Here is a 22,990-nt window from a genome sequence, read left to right as displayed (position 1 = left end):
GATGCAGGTAATCAGAATGAACTTCCGAGCTGTCTCAAAAGTCCTTTTTAGTGGAGGTGTTGTTTTTTGTTTTTTTATTTAAAACTATGTAATTCTTTGGATGCTTAAAACACCCGTTTCATTGAGGTCTTTGCAAAGCTGTCTTAGTGCTGTGGCTCTTCAAGGTACTAAACTGTGGATTACACCCCGAAAAGTCTGATGCACTCCAGACTGATGGGGAAGTCAGAGGCACCAGAGACCATATTCATCTACAACCTGGAGCCGAAAGCATTCAGCTACTCTTTGCCTTTAGTGTCTTCTCATAAGGAAGACATAGTGCAAATGAAACAATTTTTTTTTAAAGATTTTATTTATTTATTTGAGAGGAGAGAGAGAGAGAGCACACTGTTGGGGGCGGGGGCAGAGGGAGAAGCGGACTCTCTGCCGAGCAGGGAGCCTGATGCGGGACTCGATCCCGGGACTCCAGGATCACAACCTGAGCCGAAGGGAGTCACTTAACCAACTGAGCCGCCCAAGTGCCCCGAAACAGTTTTTTTAAAACTTCATTTAAGTTATTACTGCTTATGACTATTGATTCTTCTACAGGAAGATGGATAGAATTTAGCATTTGGGAGCAATATTATTTTAACCTCCTCTGAAAGGGCCTAAATAATACCTTAATATTCTTTTATTAAAATAAGTAGTTATCTATTCAAGACCAAATTTGAACTCTAACCTTGAAATGTGCAGAAATACCCAACAAGTGTCTTTAGCACTGACATTTCAAATGAACATTCGAAATGATAAATCCGTACTTGGATCCTGACCTAATGCATTGCCCCCTTCTTACCCGAGTCAGGCCTGTCACCATTACTTGCTGAGGGATAAATACAAGGGAAGTTAGAGTCCTGAAGGATCCCTTCTGAAAGCAAATCAAGCAGGAGAGTTTAATCCAAAGCTAAGCTTACTTGGACTATCCAGGGGTCTCCCTCTAGAAGACATTCTTTTTCTTTCTTTTTTTTTTTTTAATGGTTTGATTAACTTGTTGGCAATCTCTGTAAACTATCCAAGCTAGCCAAAGCCAGATTGGAAAGGAATTTGTTGCTTTTGAAAGAATCGGACTGTATGAAACCCCATGAATCCTGCCCAATCCCATGTCTCAATACGGCAGGTGGCTGCCTGCAGGCAGATGTGATGGTCTCTGAAAGGTTTTCTTTCCTAATACTTGTAAGATATTGCTGGAAACAGTTTACCCTCCCTGAATGAGAGAACGAAGCCAAAGATCAAACCATAGATATCTACCTAATGATAGGAAGGCATATGATAGGAAGGCATATGATGAGAAAGCAGAGGCACTAATGTGAATTTTTAATTGCGGGTGCTATCTTAACTCAAATGCAAACACCATTATTCTTACCAGTTCCACAACCCAAGGAAGTGCTATTAGGAAAGGATCTAGCAATTCCACTTTTTGGTACAGATGCCAAAAGATTGAAAGCAGGATCTTGAAGAGATATTTGCATGCCCATGTTCATATTAGCAATATCCATAATAATTCTAAGCCAAAAGACGGAAGCAATACAAGGGTCCACGGACGGAAGAATGGATAAACAGAAGGTGATAGACACATACTGTAGAATATTATTCAGCCTTTAAAAGAAAGGAAATACTGTTATATGCTACAACACAGAGGAATCTTGAGGCCACTCTGCAAAGTAAAATAAGCCAGTGGAAAAAGGAGAAATACTGCATGATTCCATTTGTACAAGGGATCAAGAATAGTCAAATTCATGGAAACAGAAAACAGAATGGTGGTTGCCAGGGACTGGGGAGGGGGAAATGGGGAGTTATCGTTTAAATGGGTACAGAGTTTCAGTTTTGCAAGATGAAAAGAGTTCTGGAGACTGGTTACACCAATAATGTGAATGTACTCAACACGACTTAACTGTATACTTTGAAATGGTTAACGTGGCAAATTTTATGTTATAATTATTTTGCCACAATTAAAACAAAAACATGGGAAATGAAAAAAAAAATCACTTCCTATACTGAAAAGGAAACTTTCCTTAGGAAAGCTCAGATACGTAACAATATACAGATTCTAATCCGAACACCCAACCATGTTTGACAAAAAGCCAAAAAATTCTTTGTAAGATGAACATGGGCATTTTGTTCAATACCAGGACTGAGACAATTTCTCGAGGCCGAGTTTTGAGACGGCGCGAAGAACAAAGAACAAATCTGGTAGCATTTGCTCAGTCATTTATTTGGTTTATTTAAAACATGCCACGGGGCCAACATTTCTAAATCTGTGAAATAGAATTAAATGAAGCCCAGAGATGAGAACTAAGGATCCTCATAGAGGCTTGGGTCCAAACAACAGAAAAGGATGCATTTTTCACGCTGCGCAACACGTCACCTCCTATGTTTTCACAGAGACTCCCCCGGCCCCTGACAGACCCCCCGCCCCTGCTTTTCCAAGCATAGATTTGCTCAAGCAGCACTCAGCCCTGAGATCCCAGTTCCTCTGCCCAAAAGGGCAGCAGCTGCCCATCCAGAATCACTCCCAGCACAACAGACTTATTAAGGTTTGGAATGTGTGTTCAGGAAGCCCTTATTTTAGGAAACAATTAAGTAGAATTAGGCTAATAATGCAAGGCAGGCAAAGCTTTTGCCCTTTGCTGAGAAATAACTCCTGCATGGAACAGTTGTACTAATAAAAATCATGTATTTCTTAAATGCCTCAAAATGATCTTTGCACCAAGCTCAGCAATTAACCCTGCCCCACTGAGGAGCGTTTATTCCCCAGGCTAAGGAGGATTAATCTCCATGTTTGCTCGACCAATGTCTTTCGTTGGTGAAAATACGGTCTGAGGCTTTGGGCTGGGAACAGAAATTTCTGGAAGTGGGAACTGGACAGGAGGGTGGTGAGGTGGACACGAGGGGCTGGACGCCCCCTGCCAGGCCCAGATGGAGGCCGGGGCCAAGCATCTTCTTGGGCCTACCTGTTCTTAACCTGGCGGGAGGATGGAAGGCCTTTCTTCAGGTGGCCGGAGCCTTGTCTACCGAGGGGATTTTCTCCGCCAGCCTCAACTCTACTCCCTTCCTCACAGTAGCCATTAGTGGGCCTTCTTCTGGGCCAGAAGCAATAGATTTCCCACCTCCAGGCCTGGGCAGGAAGTGACCGCTGGGCAAAAGGGGGACACAGACCCTCCTGTCCGATGCTTTGTCTCCTTGACAACACCCCAGCTGGTGGCCCGAGGAACAGACTTAATTTCTTTTCTTTCTGTGCCCACCCTCCCCGCCCCATACTTCTCTCCCTCTTTCTCTAGACGCAAACGTACGGCATCCAACATAAAGTTGCCGAAATAGCAATCTTGTCTCTGAATATATAAATTGCAAAAATTGATATGAATAAATCTGCAAGTAGCACACTGATTGTGGCACATTTTATCAAAAAACGGCGCTCGGTTGCTCGGTGGCTGGGGAGGGGGGTAGTGTCATTACACATACAGAAAAACATCTGCAAACTCCCAGTTTCTTTACTTAGAACTGAATGGAGGCATGACCTCCTGTTCCTTGCCATGAACCCTGAGTTCACACTCATATTTTACATGTTACAGGAAGCCACAGCTCGCCCCAGGGGTGCTGCAAACAGACACGCAGAAGCCAGATGTAGCCCCCCCCACCCCGCTCCTTAATGCACCTGAAGGAGCCGGCAACTCACATTCAAAAGCTGACATGCATGTAGCTTAAGGTCACTTCAGATTTTGTAAAGAGGAGGACAAAACCAGGAATGCTTCTAGGGCTGGGCTGTCAGCGGGGAGGCGGAGGGATTACAAGGAGCCTGTGACTCTGCCTCTTTCTGCCTTTGCTGGTAGTTTTTTTGTGTGTGAACAAGTGCCATACAACAGATTGAGCCTCGTATAAAGGCCTGAGACTGTGCAAGGGCCCCCCGCTGGGCCTCAGCTGTGCTTGCAATTAGCAATAGGCACAGAGTGATTATTGTTGCGGTAGCGGATGGCAATGCGAAGTGACAAGTTTTATGGGGGAAGTTGAGAGCGGGGATGCTCTGCAAGTTTCTCTTTCTTTCCTTTTTCTTTCTTTCTTTCTTGGTCTGCAAAAACCCTTCCTTGGGAGGTTGCAACCTCCCATTGCAGTGAAAGCTATTCCTACCCGCCACCCCCCCCACCCCCCCACCTTCATTCAAAAGAGTCTTAACAAAAATTGTTGAAAGAATATTTTTCTCGCTGCTTCAGAACGCGGGCTTTCTAGGTCAGAGCTTCCTTGCTGCCCTATTTAATGTCAGAAATACCCATTTGCCTCAAATTAGCAGAGATCTTCGAGTTGAGGGCAGGAGATTAAGCATACAAAATTACTCAGCAGGTGATGGTGGGGTGGATTTGGGGGTTGAGAAGTCTTTAAAACTGACTACAAGACATTATATACTTCTGACAAAAGAACATAGTAATCCTACCTGCTTGCTTTAACCACTGTTGTTTGCCTATTATTATGTGCTTTAATGCTCATGAGAGCAAAAGTGTTCCTGATAGTGCTCAATTACCATAGTAACTCACACCAGTGACCTCTTATCGCAGGGCTCCCAGCCCAGCTCAACCAATCCCGAGAGTCTGTATCTTTTTATTTATTTCAATGGTGACACGTCCTTGGACTGGAAAGCTCCAGGTAGAGGCCACTCCTCTCTTTGTCCAGGACAAGAACTTGTTTCGAAATTTTGAGTAAGGGCCTGTCACCTTTGGAATCCAAGGAGATTCTGAAGTTTATGGGTTTGAGGCTGTGGGATGCGTTCAAAAACACCATGAAGACACAGAACAATGCCTAATAAAAAGAAAAGAACACGTGTGCACCAAAGGCCAGCAGCCTCCCAGCTGCAGCGAAAGTCGTGTGCCCCGCTTGGGCCTCTAGCTATCAGCTCCGGAGTTCGGGAGGAGGAGAACGAGAGACACTTACTGGGGAATGTTTACCATTTTATCATACCAGTGGAGCTAACTCTAGACAAAAAAAGACTATCTAGAGGGAGTTAATTGCAAAATGTCAAAAGGAAATAAAGGTAATACTGGCATAAACGTTTCCAGGGTTGCATTTTTCACAGGCCTGTGAATGTGTCTGTGAAGACATATAAGCATGCTCTATCCTCTATCTAACTGCTGTCGGCAATTCAGAGTCACAGGGTTACATAACAAACTAAATGCTCAGATAAGTCCTGCAGTAAAGAAATGCATTTAACTCTGCTTCATATTTACCAAACGTATTTGACTAAAGAACAACTTTCCATGGCCCACCTACTAATATCTTTCAGGGTGCTTCTGTTCTATTGAATCCACTCTGGAAAGAAGCTCTCTAATGACATTAATATTAATAAATAGCAATAACAACAATAATAGCAGGAAATATTTCATGAGCATGTACATGTCGGGCTCTGTTCTAAGTAGTTTATATGAATTAAACTCATTTAATTCTCTCAGCAACCTCAAGAAATGGTTACTTTTTAAATCCCATTTACATTTCTATAGCAGAGAGTTGTATGAATTCATTCTCTATGAAAGAGAAAAGGAAATGTAATAAGCTATACGTAATAAATTGGCTATTACTTTTCATTATATTTCTCCTGCTTCTGACTCTCCAGAGATCCCATGGGCTCCCTAAGTAAATAATATTTTCTATAACTCCATGCCCTGTTTAATATAAACTGAGGAGCGAGGCATACCTTTCAGCAAAATTCTTCCAATTTTGAACTTAAGGTATCCAAATGGCAAAATATACCTCTCCGCTCTCTTTTGATTAGCCTCCAAGAGAGAATCCAATTTAAGTATCAAAATTAGATCTGTGCTTGCCTGTACACATCATGACTTCTCAAACTGCTGGTCCTCTAAGTAATTGAGTAAAAATGTAACTAGTGGTCAAACCCAGAATGAAAGATGGAACACGGGCCCGGCCACAGCTGTTCCAATAACCCCTGGCTGATCAGCAGGACCCATCACAGCAAATCAGGACAAACTCGAGTTTCTGGCTTCTGTTAATAGACAAGTTTTCAGCAAAGTCAGAGGCTGATAGCTAACTTTCAGCAAGCGGACATTGGGGAACTGCGACATTTAAGAGAAAAAGAACAGCTCTCTGACGTACCTGGATTTTCTCAGTTCAGACTCTTTCTTTCTCCAAGAGACGTAAATAATGAGCCGAATGTGATTGAGCCCCAATCAGCTTCTAACCAGGCCTCGTCTGCCACCCGGGCTGCCCAGGGCAGGTGTGCAGTTTGGGCATTAACAAACTGACCACGGTTAACAATACCTTTTTCTGGGGCCTCTTTTTCTGTGGATATGTTAAGGATTTATTCCTAGGCCTCCCTGTGTACTGAGAAAATGGACCCCCATGCCTTTAGCCTCTGCCCTCTCAAAGGAACCTACTGTTTTGAGAAAATGTATAGTTATAATCCAAATTCACACTTTCAAAGTCATCTCAATCCCTTAAAGCTCAATTATGTTGAAAACGAAATTCTAGTATTGGTGGCACATCCTACCACCCATTATCCATGTGAGAATTGTGAATAATTTATCTGAAAACTATTCTCTGATATGTATACAAGGACTTCAGAAGTAGGAGAAGGATTCATCCTATGAACTGAATTCAGATTATTCACGAACAGCATCTGCCCACTCACTGATTGCTTCTTAGGTACGGGAAGTGCATTTAGAGTTAAATGCATTAATTTGCAAGCAGATTGACGTAAGCAACTGAATAAGAAATTTGCATACCATATAGAAATGATTATAGAAATCATACTCTAAAATAAGGATTGTAACTCATGTACAGAACGGAAAGATAAAGTGGAGTGCCAACTTTGTCATTTTAAAACAGGGTTGGTTAATCACATTAGGGGTAATTTCATAATTTGCACATATTAAACTTTCTAGAGTCATGAATCATGAGAGTTTTGTGAGTCAAAGTCGAAGTTCTTATGCAGGAAAATTTGTACTGACTTTAGAGGGAGTTGTCTTCCTGGACTGAAGTTGTTTTACTCGTTACTCTTAGTATAAAAGAGCATGTCTTTACATTTGCATAATTTCCATGCTGTTATGTGGGCAACGTTCAGGTAAATCGGTAAATGGAATGCTCGAGGTCCAACCACACAGCTATTTTCCAAGCAGATAAGAAAAGGACATTGATACAGCATCCAAGAGGCCCTGTCCAAAGCTCCAAGATTCCAAGACAACAAAAGCCAACAACTCTAATGGGGTCCAAAGCCCTTTTGCAAAGTCCTCTAAACAATTAAAAAATTAGACCCATGTCAACTTAGTGAACCCAGGCTCTACCGGAAGTGATTTCTTATAAGGAAAGGGTGCGATCTTCTGAGGAACCAGAGACGGCACTGCGTCGTTTCCAAAAAAGCAGTCATTGGGGGCTCGTGGGTGGTTCAAGTCATGATCTCAGGGTCCTGGGATCGAGCCCCGCCTCAGGCTCCCTGCTCCGTGGGGGGCCTGCTTCTCCCTCTCCTCTCTCTCAAATAAATAAAAATCTTAAAAAGCAGTCACTGAGGAAAGCGCAGGTGCAGGGACAGGGCTGGGCCGTTGGCCCGGGAGCTGGAAGGGAGGGCTGGGTTTCACAGAAAGGGGCAGGGTGGCCTGAAGGCAGGAGAGGAGAAGGCCGGAGAGCGGAGAGCGGCAGAGCAGGGCCGTGCGGGTAGACCGGCAAAGCCTTCTGCAGCTCCCAGGAGCAAACATTTTTGTGTGCAGAGTAACTGCCCCAGTAAAGGAGGCCAGAAAACAGGTTCTGATGCTGGGGCTGCGGGACGAGGAAGAGAAAGACAAAGTGCTGCTTTGGAAAAGTTAACATGTGTTTTCCCCATGTGCAGCTGGGCTCTGCCTCCCAATGGCGCCCTTTCCTCCTGCTTTATTTTTAATCTCTGGAAACCATATTCCCCTCTTACTACTTCTCACTGCGTGTGACTCTAATTTTTTTTTTTCCCTCTTTCTGGGAGGGAAAAAAAAAAAAAAAGCCCCACATTTGCCAGATCACTTACCCAAACCTTATCCTGGGGAGCCCGCCACCCCATCTCTGGGGAAAGCATAACCCTCAGGCCACTGTCCTTACACAGGATGCACACTCGACCTCACTGGATGCCCTTGATATCTAGATGGTTTGGGATCCACCAGCCAGACACAGATAAGGGGTCTGTGTCAGGTCTCCCACTGAAATATTCAGATGGGTCCAGGGCCCGAGCACATAGAGTTAAACCCTAAATTAGCCGTGAGTTAATGTGTGCGGCCTGGATCACCCTGCCTTTGCCATTGATGCTTCCCGTCCCCAAGGTACCCTCCCCCTCTCCTCCTCCCCCTCCCTCCCCCCACCTTTTTGAGGCGACAGAATAAGAAATTAAACACTTGTGGGTTCATTCGAAAGAGTGAATGAAATTGAATAAGCTCTCAGTACTTGAGGCGCACAGCAAGCGCCTGAATGGGGCAAACCTCCTAAGTTGAATGGAGTGTCTTTTGGGACCAATTTGTCTCTTTTCACTCTTTATTCTTCCCTTTTTGCTGACAGATGTACAAAGGCGGAACTGCGCCGTGTAGCTTATCCGCATGCACCCACAGCAGCTGTCACTTTTGCCGAGCAAGTTAATCAAGCAAATGCCACCATATCCCACTTTCTATAAGGAACAACATGTTATAGACAGTAGTCTTGCTAGAAAGAGACTTTATTTTAACTTTGATTGGCTTGGTTCCCCCACCCCTCCCAACACTTCCCCCTTTTTTCCCCAAAAAGGAGGGAGAATGGGGGATTGTGCCCAAGCCAACAATTTGGCTATGATCGTGTTAGATTTAATAATAATATCGTGCGTGACGCTGAAGACTCATTTGGAGTTCTTTCCTAAGGACCGGGGGGATGCCCCAGGTCTGGGTGTTTTGTTTTTTTTTTTTCTTTTCCTTCTTTGAGTGTGCTATTGTTTGTGCTGAACTGTCGGGCTGCATGTCTCAAGTTATAAAAAGAAAAGCTGAGGGCAGAAAATAGTATTATGCCACGGATGTCTTGGATTAATTTTGTTCTCTTTTGGAAAGCAGGTTGTGTTATTTACATATTTCTTTTGATAAACCCCCTTGCCTGGCCAAGCTTACAAAGACTGTGCTAAATACATAATAGCATTGCTTTGTGCATCTTGCCGTTAGTGAGTTCTTTAAGCTGAATGCCCAAATTCATTTCTAATGTACACCAACAAATGCAAACAGGCCTCCACTTCTCTAATTCTGTGTAAGCCAAGTGGGGAGGCTTTAAAAGAATTCCCTCACGTCCACGTCCCTGTCCCCTGTGCCTCGGTCACCACTATTTGGTGGTGTTCAGAAGCTATAGGCAGGAGCCAGCTTCATTAACCAGTGCACAGAGCTGACCTCAGCCAATACCCCCGAGCCCCCACTCACTTGGAAACTGAATGCCAAAAGCAGACATATTTTGAATAAACAAACTCTTTAGAAACAATGCAGAGACCACTTTCCACTGGCCAAGGGATTTGCCACTTTCAAGGATTGGCTAAGAGCTGACGATCTCTCTGGTAAGCTCTTTAAAGCTTCAAGACGAGAAAACAACTCTTGCTCACTCTTTTCTTCCGTCCTTCCTTCTTTCCCCCCTTCCCTTCCTCCCTCCCTCCGTCATCACTTGTCACATTGTTTATTGTAAGCTTTGGCTGGAAATAAATCAAGGAAGGACTTCCGTGATACCCGATCACAAATTTTCACATTGCTGACACTTGAGGCATTATTGGATAATAACCATGTAATGATTTAGTTGCAACTGCATTTGTATTATGCACAGATTGTATAACCATGTTATTCTATAATTTTGGATTACTTTTCCCCTCCTGTAAGGCGCTGCTGATCTGTGAAACCTCATAGTGCCATTGAAAACTTAGCTATGTGGTAGATTAAAAGAGTCAACAGGCCACGTAGGAAAGTCTTGGGCATTGTTGTTTAATAATACCACTGTGTCAAGCTTTGCTTAAAGAACTTAAGCTGCTACCCTAAACCATTTATCAACTGTCTGGGATGTAATGGTATTGTGTTACCATCATTCCCTCTGCCCCAAATATACCACAAAACTTTATTCTTTGGGCATAAAAGATCTTAGACAGAACACAGAGGGAGATATAGACTGAAAGCTGAAACCCACCCCTAGGTTGGGCCTAAGTAGAAGGGGTTTTTGCAGCACATATGGTATGCAAGATTCCCCACCGTGCTGTGGTCCCTCTCCGCTGAGGATGGGGTTTCACCCTGAAGTGGGTACAGTAGCACTTCCTGGGATCTCTCACCTTTAGGTCTAGGTTATGCTGGTGTTCATGGAACTCAAGCTCTGTGACAATGTCCTCCCATTCAGGAGGATGCCTGCCCTGGCAGAGTTGAATGTTTATTAGGGGGTCTGCCTGATTAGCTGTGCGACTCCCCTCATTGTGAGTGGACAAGCCGTGACTAATAAGCCATCTTCTACCAGGGGTCAAGAAATTGCAATTTCTGCCTTGGTACTGTGCAAGGAAATAGTGATTCTCTTATAGCCTTCAGTGGATGAATTTGGGATGTAGAGCACTCAGTGGAGTTGGACTTTGGGGGCACATATTTGAGTACTGTAGGTTTTTTTCCCCCCTAAGATATTATGGTTAGGTGTCTACTCTGCATCGGAAAGACAGGAGTTTGATCTAGGATGGGTCACTCCCCAGGTTTCTGAATTAAGTGAAGTCAATTTACCTTTCACTGACCCAACTTCTTTATCTGTGAAAACCTACTCCTCGAGAAAGTTATGAGAATTATGTGAATTATTATTACATTTGATGTCTAGAGCGGTACATGGCACACAGAGAGTACCCAATAAATACTGGTTCTCATCAGCCCCCGTAGATGTAAGATGGGAAATGTATACAGAAGAAATTATAAATACTTTATCACTGTTGTTATTAAACAGCTATTTATTAAAACCTTCAACTAATTGGAATTGTTCCCCCTGTTTGCATTTGCCTTTTAGGAGAAAGCTGCCCTTTTTCCTCCCCACAAAAGTCCTCTTTGGGATCAAACCAAGAAAGCAGCTTTCAGATGTGCTTTGGGCTAATAAACATTTCAGCTCCATCTTCCTGAAGCACTGGCAGAAAGAGCACTGTATTTAGAGTCTGGGAAGTTATTAGTGTTGCAAGCCTGGATAATTCACTCGTTTTACATTTTCATGACTGGAGAGTGACCCTTGGGATTAAGCAGGGGAAAGCCAGAGCCCTGAAAGATCTTGACTGAGAGAATTAGACTCTGTTTCAAAAAAGGGCAGAAAATGAAACTAAGACATTTTACAAATTGTTTCAAAATTAGAAACAGAAATGGTGTTCCAATAAATCTTCAAATTAACCAAAAAATCAAATGGGCCCAAACTACTCGTTCCTCATTAAATCAACCAGAACATTATATATTCAAGGCTTCTGGAAAAATCAGGTGAAAAGTATAAGCATTCAGAGTGAGATACTTAACAGCCTTGATTAGTATTTTTAGATTTAGAATTGGAAACAGAAAATATCCCTCACAAGGTGCACAAGATAATATGCGGGGGCTGGGGATTCACCAATATCTTTTTAACAAAGAGTCTTGAGGGCCTACAAATGTCACACACTGGGGATGCCATGGTCAATGAAAGACAATTTCACTGCTCTCAGAGGTTGGGGATGGAAAAATCATAATTTCAGGACTTGGGGCCCCTGGAGTCTTGAGGTCCTGGGCAAGTGCTTTCTGGACCTTAGGTTCTTGTTTTAAAAATGGAAATAATAGTACCTTGTCCTATCTCTGTGTACTGTTGCTATGAAAAAAAATTTTTTTTTAAAGTTTGTGAAGTTGTTTTGTAGGATACAAAATAGAAAAGGTATTGATAGAAATAATAGGTATAAACCTGTCTTTCAGTATCTTTTATCTCCTACATCAGGATTCATCAACCTTACTACTATCCACATTTGGGGCCAGAAAATTCTTTGCAGCAGGGGGCTGTCCTTACAGTGTAGAATGTTTACCATCTACCCTTTAGATGTCAGTAACATCTACCCACCCCCCACCCAAGTTGCGATAGCCAAAAGTGTCTTTAGACATTTCCGAATATACCCTGGGCTACAAAATCACCCCCGGTGGAGAATCACTGCTTTAAATCAATGGTTCTTGATCAGATTAAATCCTTGGACTTTAAAAACAAACAAATAAACAAACAAAAACAGATGCCTGAGCCCTATCTTCCATCTACTGACTCAGAATTTTTGGTATATAGGTGGGGTGAGTACATTTTAAAAATAAAAAAATATGTAATTCTGATGTATATCTCAGGTTAAGAAGCATATATTAAAAAACAGAAAAACTCATATTAATATAAAAAGAATTTAGCTTTTAAGGTGATGGACCGGCCAATGCCTACAAAGCAAATATCTGGATGCCTAGACTGGAGTCATTGTAACCTGGGTGAAGCCTTCCTTTGTCTAAATTCTGAAATGACCTCTCCAAAAAGAAGCTCTAAGGCTAATGAAGACATGGTGTGGGTAAGTCAGGAATGCTCCCAGGGGATGCAGTAATGTCTTCTTCCTTGTGCCTGAGCATAGAATCCTCTCTCTTTCTCCTTCCCAAATCTTAGGCATCTAGATCCAGCTCAATGCTGCCTCCTCTGAGGCCCCATCCTACCGGGATCTTGTTCTACTTTAAAGCAGATTTTCTTTCCCCAAAGATCCAGCAGCTCAACTAGGCTCTTTGTTACCTGCCATCACATTCTCTGAGCTTTTCATCCCCGACTTTCAATATTCCTGTTGACATGGAACGTATCACTATTTTTCTCTCTGCTGCAAAGACTACCTTAGCATTAGGCAAGGGCGTGTCTTGGTTTTTATATAAGCACCACTGCTGATGGAGAGAACAACAAGAAGAGACATCTGCGGAGTAACTTCCATGCGCCAAGACTGTGGTTTATGCTTTGTAGGCATTGTCTCATTCAGTCCTCTTAATCCAAAGAGCCAGGTACTGTTTTTATCTTCAGTTTTAGAGAGGAGGAAATTGAGGCTTGGTTAGGTTAAGTAAGTTACCCAAAGTCACACAGCTAGTAAGTGGCAGACCCAGACACTGATCTTGGGGATGGCTTACTGCAAAGCCTATGCTCTGAAGGTCTGCCTGATATGAAAGAGCCAGTCCCTTAAAAGCTTCAAGGGACACCTTCCAACAGAAGGAAGCTGTTGTGGTTCATTTAAATGACAAGACTGGAGTTTTCATGGAAGTATGGGAGCTCCCTAGGAACTAGATATGGGTAAGTGTTAAGTTCAAGCTGAGAAAGGTAGATGTTAAGGATTCCTTAGCTTTTATTGTTTAGACCCTTGGTTGAATCTTGTGAAAGGATTTTTAAAATTTATTTATTTTTAGTAATCTCTATACCCAAAGTGGGGCTCATACTCACGATCCCGGGTTAAGAGTTGTACGCTCTTCTGACTGAGCCCTGTGAAAAGGACTCTTGAGCCTGGTTTCTGAGATACCTGACAAGTATTCTTGAAAATGACCCACAGATACTGCTCATGATGTGTACCAAAATTTAAACTCACACGGCCCATGTCATTAAAAGACAAAGGATTTGTATAGGTGGAGGTATCACCTAGAGCAGGATTTCTTAATCTCCACACTACTGGCATTTTGAGTTGGAGGATTCTGTGTTGTGGGGGGCTGTCCTGTGCACTGTAGGATGTTTACAAGCATCCCTCACCCCTCCCCACTCGATGCTAACAGCACCTTCCCATCTGTGAGAGCAAAATGTCTCCAGAAAATGCTGACTGTTCTCTGTGGGGCAAAATCACCTGTGAATGAGTACTGCTGCATAGTGTTCCCCAAAACTGGTGAGGCACCTAATAACTGGATTTATTCTCTTTAATGGGATAGTTTTCTAGACCAAATAATGAATTCTGTGGACGAAAAGGAGGGACAGTTATCTTTCTTAAAAAGTGATTTCGAGAATTTCATGAGGAAACTCATGAATTTAACTTACCTTACTTCACATATTATTTGTTCTAAAAAAAATTCTTTTTACACAAAAAAATGAGAGGGGCTTTTCTAGCCTCGTTGGCATAGAGATCTGGTAATTAAATATTCCCATCCTGGGCAAGACCTGGAGGCTTGTTGGTATGTATGGATGGTTTGAGTAAAAAATTTTGCCAAAGGCCGTCAAGGGAACCCATTATGGCAAGTGATACTAGCATTGGAAGCCTTCTGATAGGGGAATATTCATCTAGACTCTATTAACTGGATTTTTATTCCCTTGGCAGGAGTTTAACAGAAGAACAAGAGGCTATTAACTGTTCTCTTCTCAATTAGGAATTTGGAATGAATGAAGTATTCAAGTTGAGCCTTCTTTTCAGGTTTTGGACACACAAAAATAACTTGTAGCCACCTGCTGGAAGCAATGACTTTTTTTTTTTTTTTTTAAACCAAGGTCTGGGTGGAATTATAAGAAGAAAAGCAAAGCAAAGCAATTAGGGGGGCCAAAGCGGGATCAGTACTGCTGATCGAACACACCGCTCCAGATCCTCCCACTAGCTCTGGGTGGACTGTTCTGGGGGACACAGTGGGAGGGCTAAAGAGTTGTGGATGGCTCAGAGCTTTCCTGGAGCTGCACGAAAGCCCCCCGAACATAATCTACTTCTGAGATTAGCCCAGCTTCCAGGCAAACTCCCGGGTTGACACATGGACACTTTGTTGTTGCTGTTGCTGTTACTAGAACATATTCACCGTGTGTGTGTGGTGGTGGTGGCAGAGGGACATCTGACACGCAGAGACGTAGGGTTCCCTGTACGGGCATCGGGCATTAACTTCTCTTCTGGTTCATCCAGATAAGTGGCTCTCAACTGGGGGTGACGCCCCCTCCCACTCCCTAGCCTCCCCCCCCCGCCCCCCAGAACATTTGGCCAAGTCTGGAGACATTCCTGGTCATTACAACCGAGAGGGGGTTGCTGCTGGCATCTAGTGGGTGGAAACATTCTTCAGTACACAGACTAGCACCCCACAACAAAGAATTACTTGCCTCAAAATGTCACTAGTGCCAAGGGTGCGAAAGCTGGTTCTAGGTGTGTTTTTAAAAATTGAGGGTTGTGACCTATTAGTATGTGACAAAATAATATTATTGGTTACCACCAACAATTCTGAAAGATGGAATAGAAAATGTCAGACTCTGAGAAACAAACTGAGGGTTCTCGAGGGGAGGGGGGTGGAGGATGGGTTAGCCTGGTGATGGGTATTAAAGAGGGCACGTATTGAATGGGGCACTGGGTGTTACACACAAACAATGAATCATGGAGCACTACATCAAAAACTAATGATGTAATATATGGTGATTAACATAACATAATAAAAAAAAAGAATAGGAAACATAATAAAGCCAGCCACCATTCATCAAAAAAAAAAAAAAAAAAAGATAATGTCAGACTGCATCACACAGAGATAAATATTGTTTCATAAACTAGTGTGTGTGTGTGTGTGTGTGTGTGTGTTTGTGTGTGTACACATCCTGAGTTGCAATGTTTCTTGCTGTGAATCGTGGGCAAATAAGGTAGAATGGCACTGATCTTTCCCAGGACTTCTCAAACTTTAACGTGCATCTGAATCCACAGAGGATCTTGCTAAAATGCAGATTCAGATTCCTTTGGGCTGGGGTTAGGGCTGCGATTCTGCACCTCTTATAAACTCCCAGGTGAGGCTGATGCTGAAGGTCCATGACCCACACTTTGAAGAATAAGAATCTAGATGACATATTAAATTCATTCATTAAAAAAAAAATATTAGAGCAAGTGGCTATGAGTCTGGGTATCAAGCGCCAGTGAAATCTTTTGAGGGTAGCCCCTATAGAGCCTAGCAGGGAGAAAAATAGCTGGTTAATTAATGGGTAGTATTTAAGGATTTAGTACATCTCGTATCTTATGACACAGTGTGATAATATTTGTTCCACAAAATGCGCCTTGGCTACTCCGTGTGTTTGTGTGTGTGTGTGCCTGCATGTGCGCCCATGTGTGGCGTGTGTAAGTCTGTCGTTTACTGCCTCCATGCCATAGTCTGCCATAAGAAAAAAAAACCTGTTTCTAAGACACAAAAGTATTGTGTGGGTCATGTTAGCAAGGCTACTGTGACCTTAATATAACAGAGCAATCAGCCTGGCTTCTTAGAATGATTATTGGAACATTCTTCTCTGGAAAAGAAAACAAATTAAGTGTATTCACCAAATGTCTCCTGGAACAGAGAAAGCTGTTCTGATAAAGACACTTAGCAAAAACTCTTCCTTGCACACAAGCTCCAAAGAAAATTCAAGACTGGTTTTATATAAGGTTTGCTGAAGAAAAGTCAATGAGACCTATTGCTATGAAAGGCTTTAGGAAGCAGCTAGATTAGAAAAGAACTACTGGAAGTCATGCCTCTGAAATATAAATCTGTAAGGGTGAGGCTAACAAAAACATAAGCAATTACTTTCGGATGGTAAGAATCCATTTGACACAATTAATCCAAATAATCCAAATCTATTAATGCCCCCTTCTCTGCACTCAGGACTGCTGAAACCTCAAATCAGGCAAGGAGAGACACATTCCCATGTCCACGTGGAATAGAAATGTGTTTCTATATCTAAGACTCCAAGAAAAATAATGGATTGTTGTCATTTGCTTGTTATTCTGAAGGCCATGGGGCAAGAGAGGATTCATATCTGAATATAGGATTCATTGCCAAAGGGCATCAAAGGCATTAAAACACTCTTCTGTCCACCCATTCCCACCCTAATAGAGCTCACTTTCTGTCATATCAAAGATTAAAAACTTCTACTGTTAGTGCTTTATTCCTTTGGCTAAATATTTTGTTAAAATTGCAAATATCCCAACAAGGGCAGCACTAAGTCTTCTTCACCTTAACAGAGGAAGAAGTAGCAAATTGGATGGCGGGGGAAGTAGGAAAATCTAGAAGACACTGGGTCCTTGAGGGGCACTGGAGGAGCAAAGTCATGAAGCTGAACTTGGATTGTCCTAGAATTCCCACTTGGAAGAGTCTTGAGTTGGAGGTTCACATCTAAGAATTCAAACCCCCAGTTGTGTGTGTGCATGCGCATGTGTATCTGATAATATAATAATGTTGCAAATCAAGGTGGGAGGGAGAGGCCCTCTACTTCTCATTTCCCTCTGACTCTGTGTTCAGTTTCCATAATCTTCTTGGGAAATGACACTCCTCTACATCTCTAATGCATGGCTCAGGACATGGCTTAATCGTCAGAATTTACTTCGGGGCTCAAAACTAGGTGAAAAAAAAAACAATTGTTTCTCTTTTCCTAACTGCTTTCCCTGGTACATTTCAGATTTATTTTCCTGTTCCAATATATATAATCACACAGACTTTAAAGGATGTCCTTATAGACTGGAGTGTATGCTCTTTAGCCTCATAACTGAAGATGATAAGGACAAGGTCAGAGTTCAATTAAAATTTGATCTGAAGAGTGTTGAAAGCTCAGCTTCTGACTGATTTGGAGGACTTAATTTCAGATTGATAACCTCAGGGAAAATCCTAGCAGAATTAACAAAGGAACATTCCTAATGGTCTAGAGGCACATATGTCAATTACTAGTCCAAGATTTCACCACAGAAGTCACAGTGACACAGAAAGCACTGGACCGTGGACCCCAGATTTACCCATCCAGGCTCACATATCTGTGCCTTAATACATCAAATAAAATCCCTGTAGCTCTTCACATAGCCAACGTGTACCCTGGCCTCCGTGGATTTTTTTGCAGTTTAACTGCTTTTGTTTTTGTTTTTTAGAGCCAGCTTCAAAAATTCTCCTTACATACAAAGAACAGCTTTAAAAAACCCTGGTTGAATTATGCTGAGATACTAATTATGTCTAAAAGAACTACTTGGTTGAGTTCAGCTAGATTTTTTTTTCCTCCTCAAATCAGTTCTATGTTTAGCTAGTAATAAACTCCTCCAGTCTGCAGAACAATTGGCACGGAGGTCCCTTTAACAAGTTAGGATCATGAAAAAAGGGCCAGTGCTGGTAGAAAGAAGTTTAAAGAGCATCACCACCAGATGTGATATGTGGCCCTGGTTTGCACAAACCAGATGTCAAGAATATCTGGGGGACAAGTGGGGAATTCTGAATATGGACAGTGCATTAGAGGAACATTTACTGACATGGAAAATGGAAATCATTAGCTTAAAAAAGCACATTCTGCTTAATTTGTTAAAAAATACATAATGTATATAAGCACATAGAAAAAGATCCTGAAGAATAAACACTCAAGTAATAATCTCTGGGTGCTGGGGACATAGCATTTTCTTATTTTTGCTTCGTTGTTTTTTTTTTTTAAGAGAGAGAGGGAGTGCGTGCAAGTGGGTGGGGGAGGGGCAGAGGAAGAGGGGAAGAGAGACAGAGAATCTCAAGCACGATGCTCTATCTCACGACCCCGGGATCATGACTGGAGCCAAAATCAAGAGTCGGATGCTTAACCTACTGAGCCACCCAGGTGCCCCCTCTTAGCTGTATTTTCTAAATGTCTACAATGCCCATTTATTGCATCTGTAATAATAAAAGGTATTAGCCATTCCTCCATGCCCTAAAAAAACTCCTCACATTCAGAAGGTCTAATGTGATTAATGTACCCAGGCATATGGTTTTGTTTAGGGGATAGGCCTAGGTCAATTCAAAATCACTTGCAGGAACAAATAATTCTACAAGATGATAATGCGGATGACCAAAGGCTTCTTGAATCGTCAACGATGCCAGTCTACAGCCAGTATGGTACTTAGTCCTCACAACTATGGTAAGAAGTCACTTTCTTTACATTTGGGGAAACTGAGGTCCAGAGAGGCTAAATAATTCACCTGAAGTCAGCTCAGCAATGGCAAAAGCAGGATTCCTACTCCCATCTGGCTCACTTCAAAGCCCCAGTCCTGACCGTTGTTATTCTGCCTGTTTCACAGCTATGTTTTACCAAAAGTAAAAAGGTACCAGGCTCCTTTCTACCAAACAAGGCTCCGCAAGTCTGGGGTTAGCATCTTAAAGTGACAGCGAGACTCTTACGGCATCTTAGACGGATACGGAATTTCGTTCAGCAAGAAAAGAGGCGGTGTAGGGAAAGCATGTGCATTCCAGGGATGACGATGGCGAAGTGGTGATGATGATGGTGGTGGCGGCTAACACTTACCGAGCGCGCGCCCAGAGCCTGCGGCTTGCAGCTGCACGCAGCATCTCACCCCCATAACAACTCCCCGAGGAGGTTCTGCTTATTATCCTCTCTGTTACATAGATGCATCGGCTGGAAGCTTTGAGAGATTAAATACCTTGTGGAAGGTCACCCAGCTTGTAAGGATCAGGGTGAAGTCTGAAGGCTCCGAAGCAAGGCCCATGATCACTACACCATAGCTCCCATCTGAGGCACTCACACCTGCTTATTGCTTGTAGAGGAGAGAACTCACTAGCTTAGTGCCCAGATGCCGTACGCCTGGATTTTCTTTAATCAGCCCCCCTGGAACCACAACCTGTTATACTGGTGAGTCTTGGGCACCTCTCCCCACATTGTACTTTTGGGACGAGTTTCCTTCACCCGGACAGCTGGTGATACACCTTACAGATATAACGGAAGGACATAATGCTACCTTGTAGCCGATTCAGCACTTGCTTCCTTGAGCAGGAGGACTCCTAGTTGGATTGATAGATGTTCGCATGCGTCATGCTTTTGTAATTTAATAAGGTTATTGAAATAAGGTTATCTGTGGCTTCATATATAAATACAGCGAATACATTTTAGTTGGCAAAGGTTTCATTTCTCAAATTACCCCTTTAATGGGAAATATTCACACTAAATTACTGTGCTGACACATAAAGTGGACAAATACCCGATTTGATAATGGAACGGCAAATTAAAATCTGTGCAAGGCAAAGAACACAGGGCAGCAGTCCCATGCGAACCTGACCGCACTGCCTGATTAAGTGCTTACGGGGCGGGTTTGGTAAGGGGCCCCTTCCTGATCTGATAACTGCCACGGAGAAGCCAAAGGCAGAGTCAATCTGCAAATACTTAATCCTCCAGAAGGCAGATTAAGTGTATAATTGACCTATATAATCCATGTATCATCTCCAGTCAAATGTTCCCTGGTCCCGGTTCACAACGACTCGGGGTCTGAGGAACGCCAGTGCGGATTGGGCATTACCACCAACGTGGATTCCATCCAAGTTCGAGATGGTTTTTTAATCACTCATCTCCGAGCCTGTGAGGTTTAAGCAGATGAATTCACCCTAAGCACATCTCTTTTAATCCCGATTTTCTTCTCAGTCTGTGTCTTCAAGAAGTACAAGGAAGAAAGAAAATAAATTAATTTTTGTTTAGACCTTGAAATCTTAGGTGCTTCTCTTGATGATCTGATCTCTAATTTCAAAAAGCATGTTTTTGTTTTGGGGAAGATACTGAATTAATCACCAGAGAAGGGGGGGGGAAGCCATCTGCATGATTTGTGGACACTCAAGCTTTAAATCTCTGTCTTCAAGCTATTTCTTGGGTTTGTGCTTTCCTCCTCAGCAGCTGCTTTAGGAATATGGAGATTATTTCATGTCTAGATTTTGTATTTGCTTTAAAAGTCAGCAATAATTTTCCAGGAGGCTAAGCTTCCACCTGAGTCTGACAGCAACCCGATTCTCCTTTAAAAATTCGGCATCTTTAATATCATTTAAATTCATGGTTACTGTACATATTGCATTATTCCCTTGCTTTAAATCTCCAAATCTTTTGTTTTGAGATATCATAAGCTGTTATTTTGCAGCAACTGAAACCGGTTTATAATGGTAGGTCATATTTTTAGAAAAAAATTTATAAAAATGCAGATGAAATGTACAGCTGTATATTTGAAATACCAGGGGAGGCAGTTGGAGAATTCTTTTCCAATCAGCCCTTAATTTTGGACCGGTTAGCTGTTTCTTAGGTGCATGACTAAAAAAGTTGATAGTATTTTACAGAGGGACAGTGTAAATCAATTATTAATACACAGGGAAACTTTCACTTCATCAGAAAGACCTGGTTAGGCAACCTTCTGTCTGAATGTCTTGCTTCAATAAACCTAGAGAATGCCTGTTTAAAAAAAAAGTTGGTGAAGATGAATTTGGAAAGCTGCTCTTAAGTTACATAATAAAATAGATAAAAATGCAGAACATTAAATATAGAGCCCCAAATGCTATGCCGATAATCTCCCACAAGCACCCAATTCCAGCCAAAAGTACAATGACAAGGCAGAGAGAAAGCTAGATCAGAGGGAGCCGCAGGAGAGGGGCTTGGTGAGAACAGACGATGCACTCATTAAATGACCAGCTATTAGTCCAAATATTCTCAGATACAAACGCACGCTGATGCCATCCAGCCTTTTCTACAAGGCACACTCGAAAGGCAAAAAAAAAAAAAAAAAAAAAAAAAAGGCGGGGGGAATGGAGAAACAAAACTAAATATCAAGAACTGGTAAGACGTATCAGGTAAATAAAATGGACACTTTGAAACACAGCTGAAAACGCAACAGGAACTCGGAGAATACGCCTCTGAGTGACAGATGCCAGCAGGAACTGAAAACCAGGGACTTACACAACAGTCAGAATCAACAACCCCCAAACAGCAAACAATCTCGGAGATATATATTTTTTCCTCATTCAGAATGCTAATTTTCTATTATTCATTTTTGCCATTTATCAAAATGCAACAATTTGGAAGAGAAACCTCTCAGATCAACAAGTTTTTCTCAATAGATTTCTGCCAATTGTTTAGAAACCGGCCTCAGGACCACGATCGCTAAGGAACGGAGTTGAAAGAATAAGTTCACTGTGGCAAGAAATTGAGGATGGCCAGTCTCACAGACCCTTCTGCCTTGATAGTCCCATCCCCTTGTTTAGCTCGGGGGACACAAGAGCCTTGCAGAGCATATATGCAAAGAAATAAACACCATGCTTGAGGAAACAGAAGCCGCAAATAATCAAACATGTTGGTAATCTGATGTTTTGCTGCTAGATTATAGAAAAACAGTAAGTACTGAATTAAATTGCCGAGACTGCATGGTAATGAAGCTTTTTGAGAAGCTCTGGGTTTCTCAAATGACAAATGTTTTAAATCCATGACAGATTCAATAACTTTTTCTGCACTACATCAGTTAGGTTGCCTAGCACCAATAGTCTGTAAATTAGGGGAGCAGGTTATTTGGAAAATAAGAAAGTAAACGGCAAGAAATTCGTTCGCTCCAAATAAGCTACTGAAAAAATTTTTTCCACAGGGGTGGGAGTGATGTTCAGTGAATGAGAGTAATGGTGAAGTCTTTAAAATCAGATACTCCAGGGAGTTTACCTAAGACTCCCTCAGGAAACATAATCAGGACAATACAAGAATAAACTGTGAGCATCCTCACAGAGTTGCTGATGCCATTTTACGCTGGTCAGTGTAATTCAACAAGGGGCTAGAAATACTTGCGAGTTCTTGAACGACCCTAAACGTAATTTGCTTTCTGAGCAACATATTCTTAGTAAATATGTCTTTTCATTACTAATTCACACTAAAAGTCAGAGGGCCTGGGGCGCCTGGGTGGCTCAGTCGTTAAGCGTCTGCCTTCGGCTCAGGTCATGATCACAGGGTCCTGGGATCGAGCCCCACATCAGGCTCCCTGCTCAGCGGGAAGCCTGCTTCTCCCTCTCCCACTCCCCCTGCTTGTGTTCCCTCTCTGGCTGTCTTTCTCTCTGTCAAATAAATAAAATCTTTAGAAAAAAAAAAAAAAAAAAACATTATTAAAAGTCAGAGGGCTTGAATTTGACTGTGTTCTTCCCTCGTCGGACAAGTCTAGTCTTACCATCTGTGCTAGCCACGACTCTACTCTTACTTTTTGAATAACAATTCAGTTGTACTCTCCCTTACAAAAAAGCCACTGAAGAGGACAATTGGCCTTGCTGCCTTCAACAAGGCTACCTTAAAAAAAAAATTCCCCCAT

The 22,990-nt window shown here is 42.4% G+C and overlaps 1 protein-coding gene across 8 annotated transcripts in view; it reads right to left on the bottom strand.

The window, feature by feature from the left end:
- CADPS (calcium dependent secretion activator) overlaps positions 1-22,990 on the bottom strand; it is a 466,596-nt gene that overhangs the window by 13,764 nt on the left and 429,842 nt on the right. The window contains exon 30 of one of the 8 annotated variants that reach the window (XM_078076428.1): positions 19,831-20,323. The exons of the other annotated variants lie outside the window; for them this stretch is intronic. Coding sequence (XP_077932554.1) covers positions 20,261-20,323 — 63 coding nt within the window. The 3' untranslated portion in view covers positions 19,831-20,260. Of the gene's footprint in view, positions 1-19,830; positions 20,324-22,990 lie in introns of those variants that run through there. 8 annotated transcript variants of the gene reach the window in all.

The sequence above is a fragment of the Halichoerus grypus genome, chromosome 1 (genome assembly GCF_964656455.1).
Source record: "Halichoerus grypus chromosome 1, mHalGry1.hap1.1, whole genome shotgun sequence".
Lineage (NCBI taxonomy): Eukaryota > Metazoa > Chordata > Mammalia > Carnivora > Phocidae > Halichoerus > Halichoerus grypus.
This window is presented reverse-complemented; position numbering and strand designations above follow the sequence as displayed.